At 44.1% G+C, this 22,158-nt stretch overlaps 1 protein-coding gene across 4 annotated transcripts in view; it reads left to right on the forward strand.

Moving 5' to 3' along the window:
• The window catches only part of washc4 (WASH complex subunit 4), a 180,805-nt gene that overhangs the window by 70,353 nt on the left and 88,294 nt on the right, over positions 1-22,158 (forward strand). For all 4 annotated transcript variants that reach the window (XM_038810878.1, XM_038810879.1, XM_038810877.1 and 1 more), the window contains 4 exons: positions 4,173-4,300; positions 4,395-4,555; positions 14,666-14,792; positions 16,895-17,020. In XM_038810878.1, coding sequence (XP_038666806.1) covers positions 4,173-4,300; positions 4,395-4,555; positions 14,666-14,792; positions 16,895-17,020 — 542 coding nt within the window. The remainder of the gene's footprint in view (positions 1-4,172; positions 4,301-4,394; positions 4,556-14,665; positions 14,793-16,894; positions 17,021-22,158) is intronic.

The raw sequence follows: 22,158 nt of genomic DNA on the forward strand, positions 1-22,158 counted from the left end.
AAATGTCCTCTCACCGTCTCTCCTCAAAGGAAAACAGTCCCAAATTCATAGAATCCCTACAGTGCTGAAGGAGTCCATTTGGTCCATCAGTCTGCACCGACCCTCTGAAAGAGTACCCTACTTAAGCCCACTCCCTGCCCTATCCCCATAACCCCACCTAACCTGCACATCCCTTAACACCAAGGGGCAATTATTTTTTAGCATGGCCAATCCACCTAACCTGCACATCTTTGGACTGTGGGAGGAAACCAGAGCATCCAGAGGAATCCCACGCAGACAGGGGGGTGAATGTGCAAACTCCACACAGTCCCCAAGGCCAGAATTGAACCCGGGACCCGGCGCTGTGAGGCAGCGGTGCTAACCAACATCTTCTCCAATCTATCTTCATAACTGAAGTTGTCACTGGACTAGTAATCTAGAGATCCAGTTAATACTCTGGGGACCTGGGTTTGAATCCTTCAACGGCAGATTGAATTTGAATTCAATAAAAATTTGAAATTAATAGTCTAGCGATGACCATTAAACCGTTGCCGATTGTTGTAAATCCATCTGGATCACTAATGTCCTTTAAGGAATAAATCTACAGTCATTACTTGGTCTGGCCTATATATGTCTTCAGAACCACAGAATGTATGATTCTTGTCCTCGGGGATGGACACCAAATGCTGGGCTCGCCAGCGATGTCCGCATTCATGAACAAATTTTAAAAATGAGCAAAAGCTGTGCCTCCTTCCTTAGACTGAAAACGTACTGCTGAAGAAGATTTTCCTGAACATACTGCAAACCTTCCCCTCTCTATGCTTTACACTGCTACTACCCAGTTCTATTTTTGGATAATTAAGTCACCAATCTCACTCGGCAGTTTGTGCATTACACATATGCATTCTCAACCTGTCTTTGTATTCCTCATTGTCCTTCTGCTTAATATGGTGCTACTTTTTTCTCTTCTATCAAACACTCACTGCTTTTTGCACCGTCCCACTCTTCTACACCTATATTGCTGGTGTCCACGTTGCGGTCAATTTAATTCAAACCTTCCTGAACCACACTAGTGAATCTCTCTGTGAAGACATTGGTCCCAGTTCCCTTGACCTGCAACTCACCCCTTTTGAATTCATTCCCTCCTTCCCCAGAAGTGGTCCCAATGCTTGAGGAATCTGAGGCCCTTCCCCATGCACCATTCATCAAGCCAGGAATTGATCCTCCCTGTTTTCCTATTTCCACTCTTATCAGCATGTGGTTATATCCCATTTACTATCCTAGGCTATATCTGCCTAAGGGGTGGCCACCCCCTGATCATACGATTCAGGAAACCTGCCGTCTCCCTGGTGCTCCACGGTGCTTCAAGCTGTTCCTCATGCATTTATTACCTGATCATTCTGATGCTGTCCTGGCCAAGCTCCCACCTTGTAGCTTCTATAAACCTGACCTCATCCAAAACTCTCCCAAATAGTCCTGTCCGCCCATCACCTCTGTGCTCGCTCGTCCAACAACACCTCAATTTTATAATTCCAATCATGTTTTCTACTCCCATAATGCCTCATTACATCCTAATTTCTGAAACCACCAAAATACCTCTGCCTCTCGTTTTAGCCTTTCAGTGAATCCTAGATTCTGATCATTGTACCAGCTGGCTGGGCCGTTAATATGCAAATTCGCTAAACATCTTCACCTACTGCTCGACTTGTCCCTCCTTTCGTAGAACAGCACAGAACAGGTTTTTCGGCCTTCGAGGTTGTGCCGAGCCTTGTCCGAAACCAAGATCAAGCTATCCCACTCCCTGTCATTCTGGGGTGCTCCATGTGCCTATCCAATAACCGCTTGAAAGTCCCTAAAGTATCCGACTCCGCTGTCATAGCAGGCAGTCCATTCCACACCCTAACCACTCACTGAGTAAAGAACCTACCTTGGACATCCCTCCTATATCTCCCACCCTGAACCTTATAGTTATGCCCCCTTGTAACAGCTACATCCACCCGAGGAAATAGTCTCTGAACGTTCTCTATCTATCTCCCTCATGATCTTATAAACCTCTATTAAGTCGCCTCTCATCCTCCTCCGCTCCAAAGAGAAAAGCCCTAGCTCCCTCAACCTTTCCTCATAAGACATATCCTGCAAACCAGGCAGCATCCTGGTAAATCTCCATTGCACCCTTTCCAATGCTTCCACATCCTTCCTATAGTGAGGTGACCAGAACTGCACCCAATACTCCAAATGTGATCTCACCAGGGTCATGTACAGTTGCAGCATAACCCCACTGCTTTTAAACTCAAGCCCCCTGTTAATAAAGGCTAGCACACTATAGGTCTTCTTCACGGCTCTATCCACTTGGGTGCCACCCTTCAGAGATCTGTGGACATGAACCCCAAGATCTCTCTGTTCCTCCACATTCCTCAGAACCCGGCCGTTGACCCTGTAATCCGCATTCAAATTTTTCCTACCAAAATGAATCACCTCGCACTTATCAGGGTTAAACTCCATCTGCCATTTTTCGGCCCAGCTCTGCATCCTTTCAATGCCTCTTTGCAGCCTCCTAAAATATTATTCTTTGAACAAGCTATTGGTCACCCGTACTAATACCTCTTCATATGGCTGCATCCTTGATAATGTTCCTCAAAGTGCTTTGGGGCATCTTGCATACAAACGTTTGACCACTCGGCCCTTCGAGCCTATTCTGCCATCATGGCTGATCTAATTTTAACTTTAACTTTACATTCCTGCCTACCACCAATAACCTTTCACCCCCTTGCTTATCAAGAATCTACCTACTTTTGCTTTAAAAGACATTCAAAGACTTTACTTCCATCGGCCCTTGGAAAGAGCACCCCATTTAAGCCCCCACTTCCAAACTATCCCCGTAACCTCGTAACCACACCTAACCTTTTTTGGACATTTAAGGGCAATTTAGCATGGCCAATGGGAGGAAACCGGAGCACCAGGACGAAATCCACGCAGACACGGGGAGAACATGCATACAGTGTCCCAAGCAGGGAATCGACTCTGGGACTCTGGAGTTCTGAAGCAACTGTGCTAACCACTGTGCTACTGTGTTGCCCATTTAATTTAACTATTTAATTTAAAACCCTCTCTTCTATCCTGAGTATGCAGTTCACAAGAACACTGGACCCAGCATGGTTCCATGTGCAGACTGTCCCAATGGTACAGCCTCCACTTTGCCCAGTAGTAATGCCAGTGCCCCAAAGACCAGAACCCACTTCTCACCACATATTCATCTCTCTTCAATACCCTATGCCAATTTGCACGTGGCTCAGGTAACTATTCAAGATTGTAACCTCTCAGGCTACGTATTTCAATTTGGTGCTTTGCTCCTCACATTGACTGCAGAATCTCTTTCTACCTATGTTGTTGGTACCTACATCCTGCTGACTCCGCCTCTTGCCGGTGCAGACATGATGGACCAAATGGGCGTCTCCTGCAGTGTAACAATTCTGTGATTCTGTGATAAACCTTGAGAACTAGATCCTTCCTGTTCCAGTGAAAGGTTCTCTCCAGCCCTGAACAAAAACTTGGCACTGCGCAGGCAACAGAACCATCTGGACTCTCACTCCTTGTTACAGAGCAGAGTGTCAATCTCCCTCACTATACTGTTCCCTACTACCACTGCATTCCTTTTAGCCCCCTTCATCGAATGGCTTCCTGTACCACAGTGCCATGGTCAGTTAACTGCAGCCCCCACACTAATCCAAACAAGCTGTACGAACCTCAAACCAGTTGGTCAGTAACAGAGTCCGACACTCTTGGTACATATGAGGAACTATATTATTGTAAGCTACTGTTTCATTGTCGTTTCTACTTCTGGAAACCTGGAGTGGATGAGCAAGTAATTAGTGCAAATAGTCACAAAAAATACAATGTAAAGAGTAATGACAAGTTTAAATGTTTATTCCTCAAACTGTGATGTGCAGCCAATTAATCCAAGTCTGACATTACATTAATTGAATCATGTTTTGCACTCGAGCTGAATTTTCCTCCTTGATGTGAAGCCTGTGGTTTGACTTTCAAAATATTGTTTGTTGGAAGAAATTTGTTCAGTTCAGGAATGACATTTAGCATCTGTTTGGTTTGATGTATAACTGAAAGTTCCCCATGGTTTAATTTTGTAACTATTGTATAATTCCGTAATTTTTCAATTGACCTTCATATTTATACAGGAGAGCCTTCAGAAATTGACCAGCGCGATAAGTATGTCGGGGTTTGTGCACTTTTTGTATTGCACTTCCAGATTTTCAGAACATTAGATAAAAAGCTGTACAAATCCTTACTAGATGTTTGCAAGAAGGTGAGTGGAGTCTACCTTTTGAAATGTATCACTCAACCGTTTCAATCCAGTTGCTATTTTCTGGGTATTGATTGATGTATTTGGCTCATTGTAGGTACCTGCCATCACACTCACTGCCAACATTATCTGGTTTGCTGATCGGTTCCTGCTATGTAAAATGGCATCTGCTGCCAAGGTTGCAGAAAAAAAGAATGTACAATCTATTAAAATTCAGAGAGAAACCTTTCTACAACAGAAGGCTCAAACACTGTCCAAGTAGGTTTCTGTTTGTCGATTATTGCTACTGTACAATGTATATTTCTGATACACTACATTGTTTAGAGTATACTGCATAGATTCACCAGGATAATACCAAGGGCTATGAAAAGAGACTATTCTCACTTGAGGTTATAAAATATTATAAAGAGATCTGCTAGAGTGAATAGGCAAAACCTATTTCTTCCAGCTGGGAAAACAGTGATGTGGGGTTTCCAGTGGAGAAAAATTCTAAGGTATGTGAGATTGATTGTGACTTGCAGATTCCAGATATACTAGGGTTAGGATATATTTGACCTCTTTTGTACCCCTTTTGAGGTGCAACGTATTTTAATCTTAATGTGCATGTCAGCAAGTGTATTCTTTTTTAAAAAAATAATTTTTATTGAAAAATTTTGTATTTATACAACATCGAACCATAATAAAACACCAACAATAACAATAATAATAGCAATCATACCTATCTTTGAGTCAGGAAGTCCAGAAAAGGCTGCCACCGTTTATAGAACCCTTGTATTGATCCTTTCAGGGCAAATTTGACCCCCTCCAATTTTATAAATCTCGCCATGTCACTGATCCAGGTCTCCACACTTGGGGGCCCGGCCTCTTTCGTCTCCTGCACTCCCGGCTCCACCGCAACTCCAAAAATCGCGATTCCCCGCCCTGGTTTGACCCTGGATCCAACCACCCCCTTCCAGAATTCTTCCAGTGCCGGGCATGCCCAGAACATATGGGCATGATTCGCTGGACTCCCCGAACACCTGGTGCACCTGTCCTCACCCCCAAAGAACCTACTCATCCTAGTCCCGGACATGTGGGCCCGGTGCAGCACCTTGAATTGGATGAGACTAAGCCTCGCACATGAAGAGGAAGAGTTGACTCTCTCCAAGGCATCCGCCCAAGTCTCGTCCTCTATCTGCTCCCCAAGTTCCCCCTCCCATTTAGCCTTCAGCTCCTCCACTGACGACTCCTCCACTTCCTGCATAACCGTATAAATGTCAGACACCTTCCCCTCTCCGACCCACACCCCCAAAAGCACTCTGTCCATCGCCCCCGCGAGGGCAGCAAAGGGAACTCCTCTACCTGTCGCCTAGCAAACGCCTTTACCTGCAAGTATCTGAACATGTTCCCTTGGGGGGGCCCAAATTTACCTTCCAGTTCCCCCAGGCCCGCAAACCTCCCGCCAATAAACAGGTCCCTCAATTTACTGATGCCCACCCTTTGCCATTCCCGAAATCCCCCATCAGTGTTCCCCGGGATGAACCGATGATTTCCACCCAATGGAGCCTCCATCGAGCCCCCTATTTACCCCCCTATGCCGTCTCCACTGTCCCCAGATTCTTAGGGTCGCCGCCACCACCGGGCTCGTGGTATACCTCTTAGGAGAGAGCGGCAACGGCGCCGTTGCCAAGGCACCCAGGCTCGTACCTCTACATGAAGCCATCTCCATTCTTTTCCACCCCCCCAATCACCCACCATTGACACATTGGCCGCCCGATAGTACCCCAAAAGGTTGGGCAGCGCCAGCCCACCTCTAACCCTCCCTCGCTCCAGGAAAACCCTCTTCACTCTCCGGGTCCCATGTGCCCACACAAAGCTCAAAATACTGCTAGTCACCCTCCTAAAGAAGGCCCTGGGGATGATGATGGGCAGGCACTGATAGAGGAACAAGAACCTCGGAAGCACCGTCATTTTGACGGACTGCACCCTCCCCGCCAACGACAATGGCAGCATGTCCCACCTCTTGAACTCCATCTGATCCACAAGCCTGATGAAATTATGCTTGTGAAGAGTCCCCCAGTCCCTGGCCACCTGCACCCCCAGGTACCTAAAACTCTCCCCTGCCCTCCTAAGCGGGAGCCTACCAATTCCTTCCTCCTGGTCTCCAGGGTGCACCACAAACACCTCACTCTTGCCTAAATTTAGTTTATAGCCTGATAAGGTCCCAATCTCAGCTAGCAGCTCCATCACCCCTGGCATCCCTCCCACCGGGTCCGCCACATACAGTAACAGGTCATCGGCATACAACGACACCCTATGTTCCTCCCCACCTCGCACCAAACCTCTCCACCTCCCTGAATCCCTCAACGCCATCGCCAACGGCTCGATTGCCAATGCAAACAACAAGGGGGACAGGGGGCAACCCTGCCTGGTCCCTCGGTAAAGCCGGAAGTACTCCGATCTCCTCCCATTCGTGGCCACACACGCCATCGGGGTCTCATATAGCAGCCTCACCCATCTAATAAACCCTTCACCAAATCCAAACCTCCCCAACACCTCCCATAAGTACCCCCACTCCACTCTATTGAAGGCCTTCTCCGCATCCAGCGCCACCACTATCTCAGCCTCCCCCTCAATCGCCGGCATCATGATGCCATTCAACAATCTCCGCACATTCGTGTTCAGCTGTCTTCCCTTCTGTCTGGTCCTCGTGTACAACCCCTGGCACACAGTCCTCTATCCTGGTGGCCAGGATTTTTGCCAGCACCTTGGCATCCACATTGAGGAGAGATATGGGCCTGTATTAACCACACCCAGCAAGTGTATTCTAATCAACACGATGTTGGTTACTCATTACCCCATAGACAATCAAAGTTTGCAGCACCACTTCTAGACAATCAAAGCTTGCAGCACCACTTCTAACAACAAATTGCAGAAGCAATTTTAGATTTGTTTGTGGGAGAGCACTTTGGAGATAGTGACCACAAATCGGTGTCTTTCACTATTGCAATGGAGAGGGATAGAGCCATACGGCAAGGCAAGGTTTATAATTGGGGGAGGAGTAATTATGATGCAATTCGGCAAGAATTAGGGAGCATAAGATGGGAACAGAAACTGTCAGGGAAAGGCACAAATGAAAAGTGGAGCTTGTTCAAGGAGCTTGTTTCACCTGAAAGTTCCCCATGGTTTAATTTTGTAATTATTGTATTATTCCGTAATTTTTTAATTGACCTTCATATTTATACAGGAGAGCCTTCAGAAATTGACCAGCGCGATAAGTATGTCTGGGATTGTGCAGCATATGAGGTTGGAGGGGTAGAAAATATTTGAATGCGGATTACAGGGTCAATGGCAGGGTTCTGAGGAATGTGGGGGAACAGAGAGATCTTGGGGTTCATGTCCACAGATCTCTGAAAGTTGCCACTCAAGTGGATAGAGCCGTGAAGAAGACTTATCGTGTGTTAACAGGGAGCTTGAGTTTAAGAGCCACGGGGTTATGCTGCAACTATACATGACACTGGTGAGACCACATTTGGAGTATTGTTTGCAGTTCTGGTCACCTCATTATAGGAAGGATGTGGAAGCATTGGAAAGGATGCAAAGGAGATTTACCAGGATGCTGCCTGGTTTGCAGGATAGTTCTTATGAGGAAAGGTTGAGGGAACTAGGGCTTTTCCCTTTGGAGCGGAGGAGGATGAGAGGCGACTTAATAGAGGTTTATAAGATGATGAGGGGGATAGATAGAGTGGACGTTCAGAGACTATTTCCTTGGGTGGATGTAGCTGTTACAAGCGGGCATAACTATTCATGGTGGGAGATATAGGAGGGATGTCCGAGGTAGGTTCTTTACTCAGAGAGTGGTTAGGGTGTGGAATGGACTGCCTGCTGTGATAGTGGAGTCGGACACTTTAGGAATTTTCAAGTGGTTATTGGATAGGTACATGGAGCACACCAGAATGACAGGGAGTGGAATGGCTTGATCTTGGTTTCGGACAATGCTCGGCACAACATTGAGGACCGAAGGGCCTGTTCTGTGCTGTGCTGTTCTATGTTCTATGTTTCGCCTATCTCCTCGTCCAGAAGAACTTTAGTTTACAGACCTGTTTTACAAGGATGAAAGTTGTCTCATCACACTTTGCAGGGCTGGTAAATTTTACCTGACCCTTACGTTTTGTTAATTTGAAATGAAAAATGAAATGAAAATCGCTTATTGTCACGCGTAGGCTTCAATGAAGTTACTGTGAAAAGCCCCTAGTCGCCACATTCCGGCGCCTGTCCGGGGAGGTTGGTACGGGAATCGAACCGTGCTGCTGGCCTTGGTCTGCTGTAAAAGCCAGCGATTTAGCCGAGTGAGCTAAACCAGCCCCTAGTGAGCTAAACCAGCCCCTAGTGAGCTAAACCAGTGAGCTAAACATACAAATTGGGAATAGGTCATTTGGTCTCGCGAGCCTCCTCCACCATTCAATAAGATCATGGTTGATCTGATTGTGGCTTCACTTCCACTTGCTGCCTACTCGCGATAAACTTTGACTCCCTAGTTAGACAGAAATCTATATACCTCTGCCTTAAAAATATTTAATGACCCTACCTTCTTCACTAAAGAGTCACAACGTTGAGAGATAAAGTTCTACTTGTCTCTGATTTAAGTCAGAGATCCCCAATTTTTAAATTGTGTCTCACAATTCTAGCCTCTCCCACAAGGGGAAACATCTTTTCAGCATTCTCAATATCAAGTCCCCTCAAGATCCTACGTTTCAATAAGATCACCTGTCAATTTTCTAAACTCCACTGTATGCAGTCCCAGCCTGTCCAGCCCTGGCATTGCATGTCAGAAAGTTGAGTGAATCTTCTCTGAACTGCTTCTAATGCGTTTATATCCTTTCTTAAATAAGGAGACCAAAACTATATTGTAGTCTGGATGTGGTCTTAGCAATGTCCTGTTACAACTATAGCAAAACATCCTGACTTTTTAATATTTCATTTCCCTTGCAATAAATGACAGCATTCCATTCAAGCTAGAGTCACAGAATAACGACACAGACTCTCGTCGTTTATGCCAAAGCTTAAACAACATAATGCCATGAGCTCTTAATTTGCATAGTAACCGTTGGCACCTTGTCAAATGCCTTGTGGAGATTTGTGCAGCAGAGGTTTTGCGTTTATCCACATTGTTTGTTACCTCCTCAAAAAGCTAACATGGGACTGGATTCTCCGATTCAGAGGTTATGTCCCCCACGCCGGCGTGGGAACGGTGGGTTTTACGCCAGATAAAATGGCATAAAACGGCCACCGATCCCGCCATTTGGCTGGCTAGCATGCCGGCAGCGTAGAACACCCGGCTCCAGCTGCCGATACGGGCCGGAGAATTGCTGGGTCTGTGGCCACGAATGAGCACGGCGGCGGCCTTCACCACCGGGAACGCGGCTGGTCGGGGCTGAGCATCGGGGGGGGCGGGCCTTGGGCAACGTCCTGAGGCCGCCGCTTTGGAGGGAGCGGAGCATCACGAAACGCCGCTACCCCCAATTTGGTTGGGAACTTTGATTCTCCGGCCGAACGCGATTTTGGTGTCGGCGACTGAAGAATCCAACCCATGATTTTTCTTGCACAAAACCATGTTGACTCTGCCTGATTTGATTGAGACTTTCTTAGTACTTCCATTATTTAAAAATCAGGGAGATAGAAAGTTGGAAACTGCAGGCCAGTTAGCTTAATACTTGTTACAGGAAAAGTGTCTGAATTTATTATTAAAGAAGCTAGTACTGGACTTGGATAAGTTCAAGGTAATCAGGCACAATCTGCATGGTTTAGTGCAAGGGAAATCATGTATAACCAGTTTATTAGAGTTCTTTGAGGAAGTAACATGTTGGTGAATGAAAGGAAATGTATTACTCCTGTGACAAACAGGAGGAAGATCATCCAACAGAGGCGGCAGAAGAGGATTCTAGGAAAAGTCAACTCAGGCCGGCATGGTAGCACTGATGCTTAACAGCTTTAGGGACCTGTGTTTGATTCCTGGCTTGCGTCACTGTCTATGCAGAGTCTGCACATTCTCCCGTGTCTGCGTGGGTTTGCTCCCACAGTCCAAAGATATGCAGGTTAGGTGGATTGGCCATGCTAAATTGCCCAAGGTGTCCAAGGGTTAGCAAGGGTTGCGGGGATAGGGTGGAGATGTGGTCTTAAGTAGGGTGCTCTTTCGAGGGCAAGTGTCGACCCGATGGGCAGAATGGTCTCCTTCTGCACTCTGTGATTCTATGATTTCCAGAAGGCATTTGATAAAGTGCCACATTCAAGGTTATTGTGGAAAATAAAAGCTCATGGTGTAGGGGGTAACATATTGACATGGATAAAAGATTGGCTGACAGGAAGCAGAGAGTAGGCTTAAATTGAATCTTTTTCAGGTTGGTGTGTGCCACAGGGATCAGTGCTGGGGCCTCAGCTGTTTGCAATTTATGTAAATGACTTAGAAGATGGGATGGCTACCAAATTTTCTGATGACAAAGATAGATAGGGAAACAAGTTGTGAACAGGGCTTAAGGAGTCTGCAAAAAGATAGAAATTGGTTAAGTTAGTGGGCAAAGATCTGGCAAATGATGGGAAATCGTGTGATTGTCCATTTTGGCAGGAAGAATAAAAGTGAAGCTTATATAAATAGTGAGAGAGTGCAGAGCTCAGACGCAGAGCAGTCTGGGTATCTTAATGCATGAATCACAAAAGGCAGGTAAATAGGAAAGCTAATCGAACAAAGAACAAAGAAAAGTACAGCACAGGAAGAGGCCCTTCGGCCCTCCAAGCCTGTGCCGACCGTGCTGCCCGTCTAAACTAAAATCTTCTACACTTCCTGGGTCCGTATCCCTCTATTCCCATCCTATTCATGTATTTGTCAAGATGCCCCTTAAATGTCACTATCGTCCCTGCTTCCACCACCACCTCCGGCAGCGAGTTCCAGGCACCCACTACCCAATAGAATTCATTGTGAGGGAATTGAATACAAAAGTAGGAGCTTATGCTTCAGTTATACAGAGCCCTGGTGAGACTGCATTTGGAGTAGTGTGTCCCGTTTTGGTTACCTTTTTTCACGAAGGATGTAATTGCATTGGAAGCAGTTCAGAGAAGGTTTACTAGACTAATACCTGCCGTATTGTTTTATGAGGAAAAGTTGGACAGATTAAACTTGTATCTGCTGGAGTTTAGAAGTGTCATAGGTCACTTGATTGAAACACTCCTGAGGGGTCTTGATGGGATGAATGTGGAGAGGATGTTTCTTCTTGTGGGAGTTACTGTTTGAAAATAAAGGGTCACGTATTTAAAACTGAGAGGAGGCAAAATTGTTTTGCTGAGGGTTGAGAGTCTCTGGAAGTCTTTGGAACTCTTGTATATTTTTACAGCAGAGGTGGATAAATTCTTGGTTTCTTGGTGGGGGGAGATGATAGGTTGTCGGGGGTAGGCGGGATGCAGATTTGAGGTTACTATCAGATCAGCCATGATATTAAATGGCAGAGTAGGCTTGAAGGGCCAAATGGCCTACTCCTGCTACTTGTTTGTATGTTAACAATAGATTCCAGCAATTTCCTGATGACAGCTTTTAAACTAACTGGTTTGTAGTTTCCTGACTTCTGTCTCCTTCCTTTCTTGAATATAGGAATCACATCAATTACTTTTCAATAACCTTTCCCTGGTGGTTGTAATTGTTTGAATTTCCTCCCTCCCATTCTCCACATATGTCTGGAATGTAATTTGTATCCTCTACAGTAGAGGCAAATGCAAAATATCTGTACAATTAATCCCCAGCTTCATGTGAGAGGACCAACGCTAACTTACTCTTTAAAGTGGGCAGGAAGGAGGTTTAGCGGGGATGTGAGGAAATGCTTTTTTCACTTAGAGGGTGGTGGGCATCTGGAACTCACTGCCTTGAAAGGGTGGTGGAAGCAGAGACCCTCATAACATTTAAGAAGTATTTAGATGTGCCCTTGCAATGTCATGGCATACAAGGCTACGGGCCAAGTGCTGGAAATGGGATGAGAATACTTAGGTAGTTGTTTCTGACTGGTGCAGACATGATGGGCTGAAGGGACTATTCTGTGCTGTCCACCTCTGACGCTATGACTCTTTTCCTTTTTAAATGTCTGTAGAACTCTGATTTTATATATCCAGCTAGCTTTGGCTCATGCTCTAATTGCTCCTTCCATATTCATCTTTGTCATCCTTGCTGTTCTTTATATTTGTCCAATCCTCTGACCTACTCATGTTTGCAGAATTGTATGCTTTTTCTTTCAATTTGACACTGTGTTTTGACACGGATGGTGTCCTTCCCTTATAGTCTTTCTTTCTCACTGGAATCATCTTTTTTGAGTATTCTGAAATATCTCCTTAAATGTCTGCCACTGCATCTCTGCTGACCTATCATTTAACATTTAACCTAATTTCCCAGTTAATTTTGGCCAGCTCTGTCATCTTGCCCTCAGAAGAGCTCTTATTTAAATTTAAAACACTGGTCTTAGATTCACTCTTCTCTCCCTCAAGCTGAATATGAATATCAGTCAAATTGTGATCAGTGCTACCTGATGCACCTTCATGACGAGGTCAGGAATGAGTCCTGTCTTATTGCACATAAGGGCAGCACGGTAGCATGGTGGTTAGCATAAATGCTTCACAGCTCCAGGGTCCCAGGTTCGGTCCCAGGTTCGGTTCCCGGCTGGGTCACTGTCTGTGCGGAGTCTGCACGTCCTCCCCGTGTGTGTGTGGGTTTTCTCCGGATGCTCCGGTTTCCTCCCACAGTCCAAAGATGTGCGGGTTAGGTGGATTGGCCATGCTAAATTGCCCGTAGTGTCCTAATAAGTAAGGTTAAGGGGGGGGTTGTTGGGTTACGGGTATAGGGTGGATACGTGGGTTTGAGTAGGGTGATCATTGCTCGGCACAACATCGAGGGCCGAAGGGCCTGTTCTGTGCTGTACTGTTCTATGTTCTATGTTCTGTTACCACATCGAGAATAGCCTGCCCTCCTAGCTTTGGCAAAGAGTCATACAGACTCAAAGTTAGCTGTGTTCTCTCTCCACAGATGCTGTCAGACCTGCTGAGATTGTCCAGCATTTTCTGTTTTTGTTTCAGATCCCAGCATCCGCAGTATTTTGCTTTTTATTTTAGCCTGCTCTCTAGTTAGTAATAAAACGTGCTGCTCTGAGAAAATGTCCTGAAAGCCGTCAATGAACTGATCATTTGATGAATCTAATCTATATGTAGATTAAAATTACCCATGATTATTGCTGTACCTTTCTCACAACCCCCCATTATTTCTTCCTGTATATCCCAACCTGCAGTGCGTTTACTGTTATGGGGCCGATAAAACATTCTCGCAAGTGACTTCTTACCATTACTATTTCTCATCCCTACCCAAACTGATTTTTCACCTTGATCTCCAAAACCAAGGCCATCTCTCTCTATTGTATCAATATCTTGCAGAGTTAACGGAGTTACCCCTCCACTTTTTCTAACTTCCTATTCTTCTTAAATGTCATGTACGCTTGAATACTCTGGTCCCAGTCAGTCATCCTGTAGTCATGTCTCTATCACCAGATTATACATATTTATTTTGATTTATGCTGTCAATTCATTTGTTTTTTTTTAATGAATGCAACTTGCAACAAAGCCCTTGGTTCTGCGTTTTTACTTTTTTTTTGTATGTCCCTTCCTGTCACACTGGTTTTCATTTCCCTTATTCCTCCCTTTCCTCTGGTGGGGGAAAGCAGAACAATGGGACACAATTTTAAATTAGAGCAAGGCTATTCAGCATAGTGTCAAAATTTCTCCACACTACTTAGAAATCTGGAAATTTTGTCCGAAAAGGCTGTCACAGTTGGAGGTCAATAGAATTTGTCAAAACTGACATTTAGATTTTTCTTGCTTAATGATCGTTGGGACATGGAGCCACTGCAGATGGATGGAGTCATGATACAGCCCAGTTTAATTAAGCAGGCCTCATGGGTTGAATAGCTGCTTCCTGTTCCTCTGTGGTGTGCCTACAGAGGCTGACTAGCCTCCCACAAAAAGAAAATAACAGTTAAATAACATACAAGTATGTAAATGAGGAAATTGGATTATTATCCAAAAAGGAAAAATATACTGGGCTTTGAAGAGAAGGCAGGGAAATGACACTAGGTGAATTGGTCCTGCAGAGGACCAGCACAAACTCGATGGGCTGAATAACTACCTTCTGCACTGCAACCATTCTATGATCTATTCTTTGATTTATTCTATGAAGAATGGTTACTTGGAATTTGTTGTAAGAAGATAATCGCTGTCCGTGGAAAAAATCCAACAGGTGAGGATGCATATTCTAATTCTGTAGGTTTAATCTTCCCACATTTCTAATTCTAGTAACTTATTATTTTGCAGAGATGTGCAGTCATATTACTTGTTTGTAAGCTCATGGATGATGAAAATGGAATCCATCCTGTCCAAGGTGCAGAGTGTGGACAAGTTTACTGAGGATCTGTCCAACAGATGCAGCATTTTTATACAGGTAATATTTTAAAATCTGCTGATTTCTTTGCTGCTTACAATAAAGGCAGGTGATGAATTTTGATGGTTTAGAAAATATCTAAGATCTTAAAATGTTTGTGCATTCTCATAAGTATTCAGGACCGAGGTTTTGTACGAGGATAGAAAGGTGATGGTTGGTGTCTTAAATCATATAATGGACCAGAATGCTTAAAAATAATAATGGTGTCTTAGTGACGAGCACCATTTTTAATGTGCAAAATGTCCAACAACTCATGACAAGGAAGAAATACCATTGCCAGAAGTTACAAGTTGCTGGGTGATTGATGCCATTCCACCATTTATTTATTTCATGTGGTGTGGGTGTCTCTGGCTGGGCCAGCATTTTTTCCGCCATTCCTAATTACCCGTGAGAATATGGTCGTGAGCTCCCATCTTAAATTGGTGTAATCAATGTGGTGTAGGTGCACTCTACTGTTAGGAATTCAATTCCAGGATTTTGACCTAGCGAAAATGAAGGGACGGTGATATAATTCCAAGTCAGGATGGAATGTGGCTTCAAGGGGAACTTTCAGGTAGTGGTGTTCCCATGCATCTGCTGCCCTTGTCCTTCTGGGGAGTAGAGGTTATGGCTTTGGAAGACACAGTTGAAGAAGCCTTGGATAAAAGCAAATTGCTGCGGATGCTAGAATCTGAAACCAAAAGAGAAAATGCTGGAAAATCTCAGCAGGTCTAGCAGCATCTGTAAGGAGGGAAAAGCTTTGACAAAGGGTCACCTGGACTCGAAACATTAGCTCTTTTCCCTCCTTACAGGTGCTGCCAGACCTGCTTAGATTTTCCAGCATTTTCTCTTTTGGTCGAAAGAGCCTTGGTGAATTGCTGCAGGGAATCTTGTATATAATACATGCTGTTGCCATTTTCCGTCAGTGGTGGAAGGAATGAATGTTTAGTTTGGTGGATCAAGCAGGCTGCTTTGTTCTGAATGGTATTGAGCTTCTTGAATGTGGTTGGAATCACACTCACCCAAGCAAGTTGTTAGTATTCCATCATGCCCTTGACTTTGTACCTTGTAAATAGTGGACAAATTTTTGCGATGAGTAAGTAACTTAGCTCAATTTCTTGAATTTGATCTACTCCTGTAGCCACAGTATTTGTATGGCTGGTGTAGTTCAGTTTCTGGTCAATGGTAGCCCCAGGATGGTGATGGTGGGGAATTCAACGATAATAATGCCATTTAATGTCAAGGGGCAATGATTAGATTCTCTCTTGTTAAAGGTGGTCATGCTTGGCACTTGTCAGTATTGCAGTAATGGCTGCTCGCCTTTAACCACCCCAGCTGCTCAGCTTCAACCCTTCCAGTCTTGTGAGGGAGAAGGGAATAGGCGGGATACACTGGTAGTGAGAAAACATGGGAGGAGGGTTCAAATGGAGCATAAACACCATGATGTAGCAATTGGGGCGAATTACCTGTTTCGTGTTGCGCAGCCTATGAATCCATTCATGGAGTTGCTGCATTGGACACCTTTGTCCTTTAAACTTGACATAGGAAGTTAAGAATTAATAGATTAAATATCCTTTTAACAATGTAATTGTTAACCATTGCCAATCAACTTAGCTGGCACCGGAAGTGAATATTAAAAGTGGGAGTCACATTTCTTCAAGGGTGAATTGTCAGAGATTTTAATGTCAAATTTTACATTTTAAATTTTATATATATGTCTATTTCCGCTTTTCATTAATCTTTCTTTTCCCTTCTATTTCTGTACCTCATTTGATATTGAATTCGCCTACTCTCAGACTTTTCTCTGTTTATTCTTCAGTCCTTAAATCTCAGCGGTTAAAGAAATGTCCCATTTTTACTGTTATGTGCCATGATTTCAGATGTCTCCTTTCTGTTATTAGTTTGTACTTCCAACCACTTGCAGAGCAAAACATTTGCACCTGAAGATTGCAGGAAAATATCTAACTAACTGGGTACACCATGAGGTACTCCACTCCAGCAGACTTTGGATCCATTATGTTTTGGGTTTGAATTGACATCGTTTGTAATCAAATATAAACAAATGCACTGTGGTATGGTTTTGTGGAAGACCAGCTCTAATTAAAGTTTTTTTAAATCTTTAGGGTATTCTTTATGCAAACAGCCTCAGTAACATTGTTCGAACCACAATGAATCTGTATATGTCCATGCAGAAACCCATGACCAAAACATCCGTGAAAGCTTTATGTAGACTTGTGGAACTTTTAAAGGTAAGCTGAGGAAAATATGGGTCACTTAATAACTGGTTCACTTATCCATTAGTACCATGAGAATTTGGTTCGGATTTAATTTATTTTTTTCTGCCATGTTAGCAAAGGTTGATTTTTCATTTTCTGTACGAACAACTGCAGAATTTATTTTCCAGAGGTGAACATTTCTATTGCACTTTCATGTATCAGATTATTTTGATACGAAGGCAGGCAGCTCATTAATTTCCCAATTTTTGTTTTAAATTTTGCAAATATAATGTATCGATGTACTTCACATCTTTTTTTTTTAATAAACATTTTATTGAGGTATTTTTGGTTTTACAACAACAACAAAATAAAAATAAACAATGTACATGAATCTATAAACATAGTGCAAAGGCCATCTTCCACCCTTGCAGGTCCCACCTTTATTAACCCCCCTACTCTAAGCTAAATTAACCCCCCCCCCCCCCCCCCCCCCCCTTCTGCTGACGATTAATTTTCCGCAAAGAAGTCGAAGAACGGTTGCCACCTCTGCGCGAACTTGATTTTCTCCAAACAGTGAAAGCTAGCCATGTCCGATGGCCAAGTTTCCGACTTCGGGGGCTTGGAGTCCCTCCAAGCTAATAGTATCCGTCTCCGGGCTACCAGGGAAGCAAAGGCCACAACATCTGCCTCTTCTCCTGAATTCCCAGGTCTTCTGACACCCCGAAAATCGTCACCTCTGGTCTCGGTGCCACCCTTCTTTTTAACACCGTGGACATGACATCTGCAAACCCCTGCCAAAATCCCCTAAGCTTCGGACATGTTCAGAACATATGGACATGGTTCGCTGATCCTCCCGCCCACTATGCACACCTGTCTTCCACCCCAAAGAAACTGCTCATCCGGGCCACTGTACAGACTATAGTTGAGGGCAGCACAGTAGCATTGTGGATAGCATAATTGCTTCACAGCTCCAGGGTCCCAGGTTCGATTCCGGCTTGGGTCACTGTCTGTGCGGAGTCTGCACATCCTCCCCGTGTGTGCGTGGGTTTCCTCCGGTGCTCCGGTTTCCTCCCACAGTCCAAAGATGTGCAGGTTAGGTGGATTGGTCATGATAAATTGCCCTTAGTGTCCAAAATTGCCTTTAGTGTTGGGTGGAGTTACTGGGTTATGGGGATAGGGTGGAGGTGTTGACCTTGGGTAGGGTGCTCTTTCCAAGAGCCGGTGCAGACTCGATGGGCCGAATGGCCTCCTTCTGCATTGTAAAATCTATGATTGTTGGGAATTATGTTTCCTGGGATGTTTATTTGCTGTAAACTGTTTTGATACATGTTTGTCACAAAATATATATTTTTTAAAAAACAACAAAAATAGGAGGAGGCCATTCGGCCCTTGGAGCCTGCTCTGCTGTTCATGGCTGATCATCTAACTCAGTAACTTGTTCTCGTTTTCCCTCCCATATTCTTTGATCCCTTTAGCCCCAAAAGATTAATGTAATTCCTTATTGCAAACTTACAATGTTTTGGCCTCCGCTACTTGTTGTGATAGTGAATTCCATAGGCTCACCACTCTCTGGGTGATCCTCATCTCTGTCCTAAATGGTCTAACCCGCATCATCAGACCGTGACCCCTGGTTCTGGATATCCCGGCCATCGAGAACATCCTTCAGCATCTACCCTATCTAGCCCTATTAGAATTTTATAGGTTTCTATGAGATCCTACTCATTCTTCCAAACTCCAGCAAATATAATCCTAACCAAATCAATCTCCCCTCATGCGGCAGTCCTGCCATCACAGGAATTAGCCTGGTAAATCTTCGCTGCACTCTCTCTATAGCAAGAACATCCTTCCTCAGATAAAGAGACTAAACTCACAAAAACCCTGTATAACTGAAGCAAGACATCCCTGCTTCTGTATTTGAATGTCTCGCTATAAAAGCCAACATATCTTTTGTCTTGTATACCACCTGCTGCACCTGCATGCTTAGTTCGGCGACTGTTTAATGATCTGGAAGAAGGAACTGAAGGCACTGTTGCTAAGTTTGCAGATACATAGAAGAAAGGAGCAGGAGGAAGTCTTTTGGCCCTTCGAGCCTGCTCTGCCATTCATCACGATCATGGCTGATCATCCAACTCAATAGCCTAATCTTGCTTTCTCCCCATAGCCTTCGATTCCATTCTCCCCAAGTGCTATATCCAGCCGCCTCTTGAATATATTCAAAGTTTTACTTCCTGTGGTAATGAATGCCACAGGCTCACCACTCTTTGTGTGAAGAAATGCCTCCTTATCTCTGTCCGAAATGGTTTACCCTGAATCCTCCGACTGTGATCCCTGGTTCTGGACACACCCATCATTGGTAACATCTTCCCTGCATCTACCCTGTCTAGTCCTGTTAGAATTTTTTTAGTCTCTATGAGATCCCCCCTCATTCATCGAGAACATCCTTCAGCATCTACCCTATCTAGCCCTATTAGAATTTTATAGGTTTCTATGAGCTCCTACTCATTCTTCCGAACTTCAGCAAATATAATCCTAACCAGATCAATCTCCCCTCATGCGGCAGTCCTGCTATCACAGGAATTTTCTAAGTAGGTAGATGCTTCGGAAATCAGAAGCACAAAGGAACTTGGGAGTCCTGTTCACGATTCTCTTAAGGTTGTGAGCAGTTTTGGGCCCCGTATCTAAGGATGAATGTGCTGGCTTTGGAGAGGGTTCAGAGGAGGCTCAAAAGAATGATCCCTGGAATGAAGAGCTTGTTGTATGAGGAACGGTTGAGGACTCTGGGTCTGTACTCGTTGGAGTTTAGAAGGATGAGGGAGGATCTTATTGAAACTTACAGGATACTGCGAGGCCTGGACAGAGTGGATGTGGAGAGGATGTTTCCACTTGTAGGAAAAACTAGAAACAAAGGACACAATCTCAGACTAAATGGACGATCCTTTAAAACAAAGATGAGGAGGAATTTCTTCAGCCAGAGGGTGGTGACTCTGTAACTCTAGATAGGTTCTTGATTAATAAGGAGATCAGGGGTTATGGGGAGAAGGCAGGAGAATGGGGATGAGAAAAATATCATGATTGAATGGTGGAGCAACCTCGATGGGCCGAGTGGCCTAATTCTGCTCCTATGTCTTATGGTCTTATGGACAGATCTCATTGCACATTCCTGTCTCTCAATCTATAGCCATTCAGAATCCATCTGCCTTCCTGTTTATGCTCACAAAGTGGATAACCTCACATTTATCCACATTATACTTCATCTGCCATGTATTTACCAACTTACTCAACCTGCCCCAATCACATTGAAGCATCTTTGCAGCCTCCTCACAGCTCGTCTTTCCACCCAGCTTTGTGTCATCTGCAAATTTGGAGATGTTACATTTAGCTCCTTCAACTAAATATATATATATATATATGTATATATATATCTACTGTGAATAGGTGGAGTCACAGCACTGATCACTGCAGTACCCCACTCGTCACTGCCATTTGGAAAAAGACCTGTTTATTCCTACTCTTGATTTCCTGTCTGCCAACCAGTTTTCTATCCATCCTCAATCCCATGCACTTTTTTTACACGCTAATCTTTTATGTGGGATCTTGTCAAAAGCACTTCTGAAAGTCCAATTAAGCCACATCCACTGGGTCTCCCTGATCGTTACATCCTTGAAGAATTCCAGTAGATTTGTCAGACATGATTTCCCTTTTGTGACCAAAGAGAAAATGCTAGAAAATCTGAGCAGTTTCCAGCATTTTATCTTTGGTTTCATATTCCAGCATCCGCAGTAATTTGCTTTTATTTTGCTTTTGTAAATCCATGCTAACTTTGTCTGATCCTGTCACTGTTATTCAAGTGCTGAGTGCCTTGATGGACCATTTTAGTGGGTATTTAAGATTCAACAAGATGGCTGTTACTCTGGAGTTGGCCAAACCAGGAAAGGGCAGCAGATTTACTTCCCTAAAGGACAATAATGAACCAGGTGGGTAATTACAACAATCAATGATAGTTTAATGGTCTCCATTGCTGAGACTAACTTTCAATTCCAGATTTATTACCTGAATTTAAATTCCACCAGCTGCCACGGTGGAATTTGAACTCGTGTCCACACAGTATTAGCTTGGGCTAATGTCCAATGACATCATCACTATGCCATCATCTTCCTTCATCTAATTACTGCCCTCATCTTTGAACATCAAGTCAGCTTCCATTTAAAAAGAAATAAATAGGCATGTGTGCATTGCCAGCTGGCCCAGCATTTATTCTTCATTCCTAATTGCCCTTGAGAAGGTGGTGGTGAGCTGCCTTTTTGAACCATTGCAGTCCCTGTGGTGTAGGTACACCCACTGTGCATTAATTCTCTTGACTTCTGAATCAGAAAGTTTGTCTGATACCCTGCTGTGAATGGGCTGCAATTTTCCCCAGTAGATGTTGACACTAACAACCAATTTCAACTCCTGCCCCAATTACTGTCGTGGGTTGAATCAGACTGTTCACAGTGCGTTCTGAATTTTTGACCTAAATTCCTCTCAATCACATAAAAAACCTTCCACTGCCAGAACATCCCTACCTCAGCCTATCTGCTGCTGAAATTATTATTTATTCCTTTGTCAGCTCCTTACTCGACTAGTCCAGTGTTCTTTCAACTCAACAAAAACTCTACTGCCCATAATCAAGTCCCAAACCCATCCCCCCAGCTAGCTCATCTACACTGATCCCACTGACCACTCTTATATTTGCCTTGGTCTCATACATGGAGCTGCTTCTTGAAACTTCTGCATCTCCCTTTCCATGTTTAAAATCCCATTAAACTTACTGTTGACCAAGATTTTGGTCATTCTTCATAATATCTCTGCTTTTGGTTTGGCACCTTTTTTTCCCTGATTGTGCCTCTGTGAACTGCTTTCGGATGTTTTCCTTTGCTAAATGTGCTATATAAATGCAAGTTGTGCAGAGTATTGATCAGAAGTGGTGCTTTGGTGGTTCTTCTAGTTTCTGTTGGAAGTTTGGGAGATTCCAGTTTATGGTGCACCAAGATCCAATTGGTTGGATTTGATGGTATGTGGCCACAACACAACTTTACCATGAGCTAATTGAAATATTTTCTGAAATGCTTTTGATGTCAATTCTTTTTTAAGGTAGTACACAAATTCTTCACTAACAAAGGTGATCAAGCACG

The sequence above is a fragment of the Scyliorhinus canicula genome, chromosome 11 (assembly GCF_902713615.1).
Source record: "Scyliorhinus canicula chromosome 11, sScyCan1.1, whole genome shotgun sequence".
NCBI classification, from domain to species: Eukaryota; Metazoa; Chordata; class Chondrichthyes; order Carcharhiniformes; family Scyliorhinidae; genus Scyliorhinus; species Scyliorhinus canicula.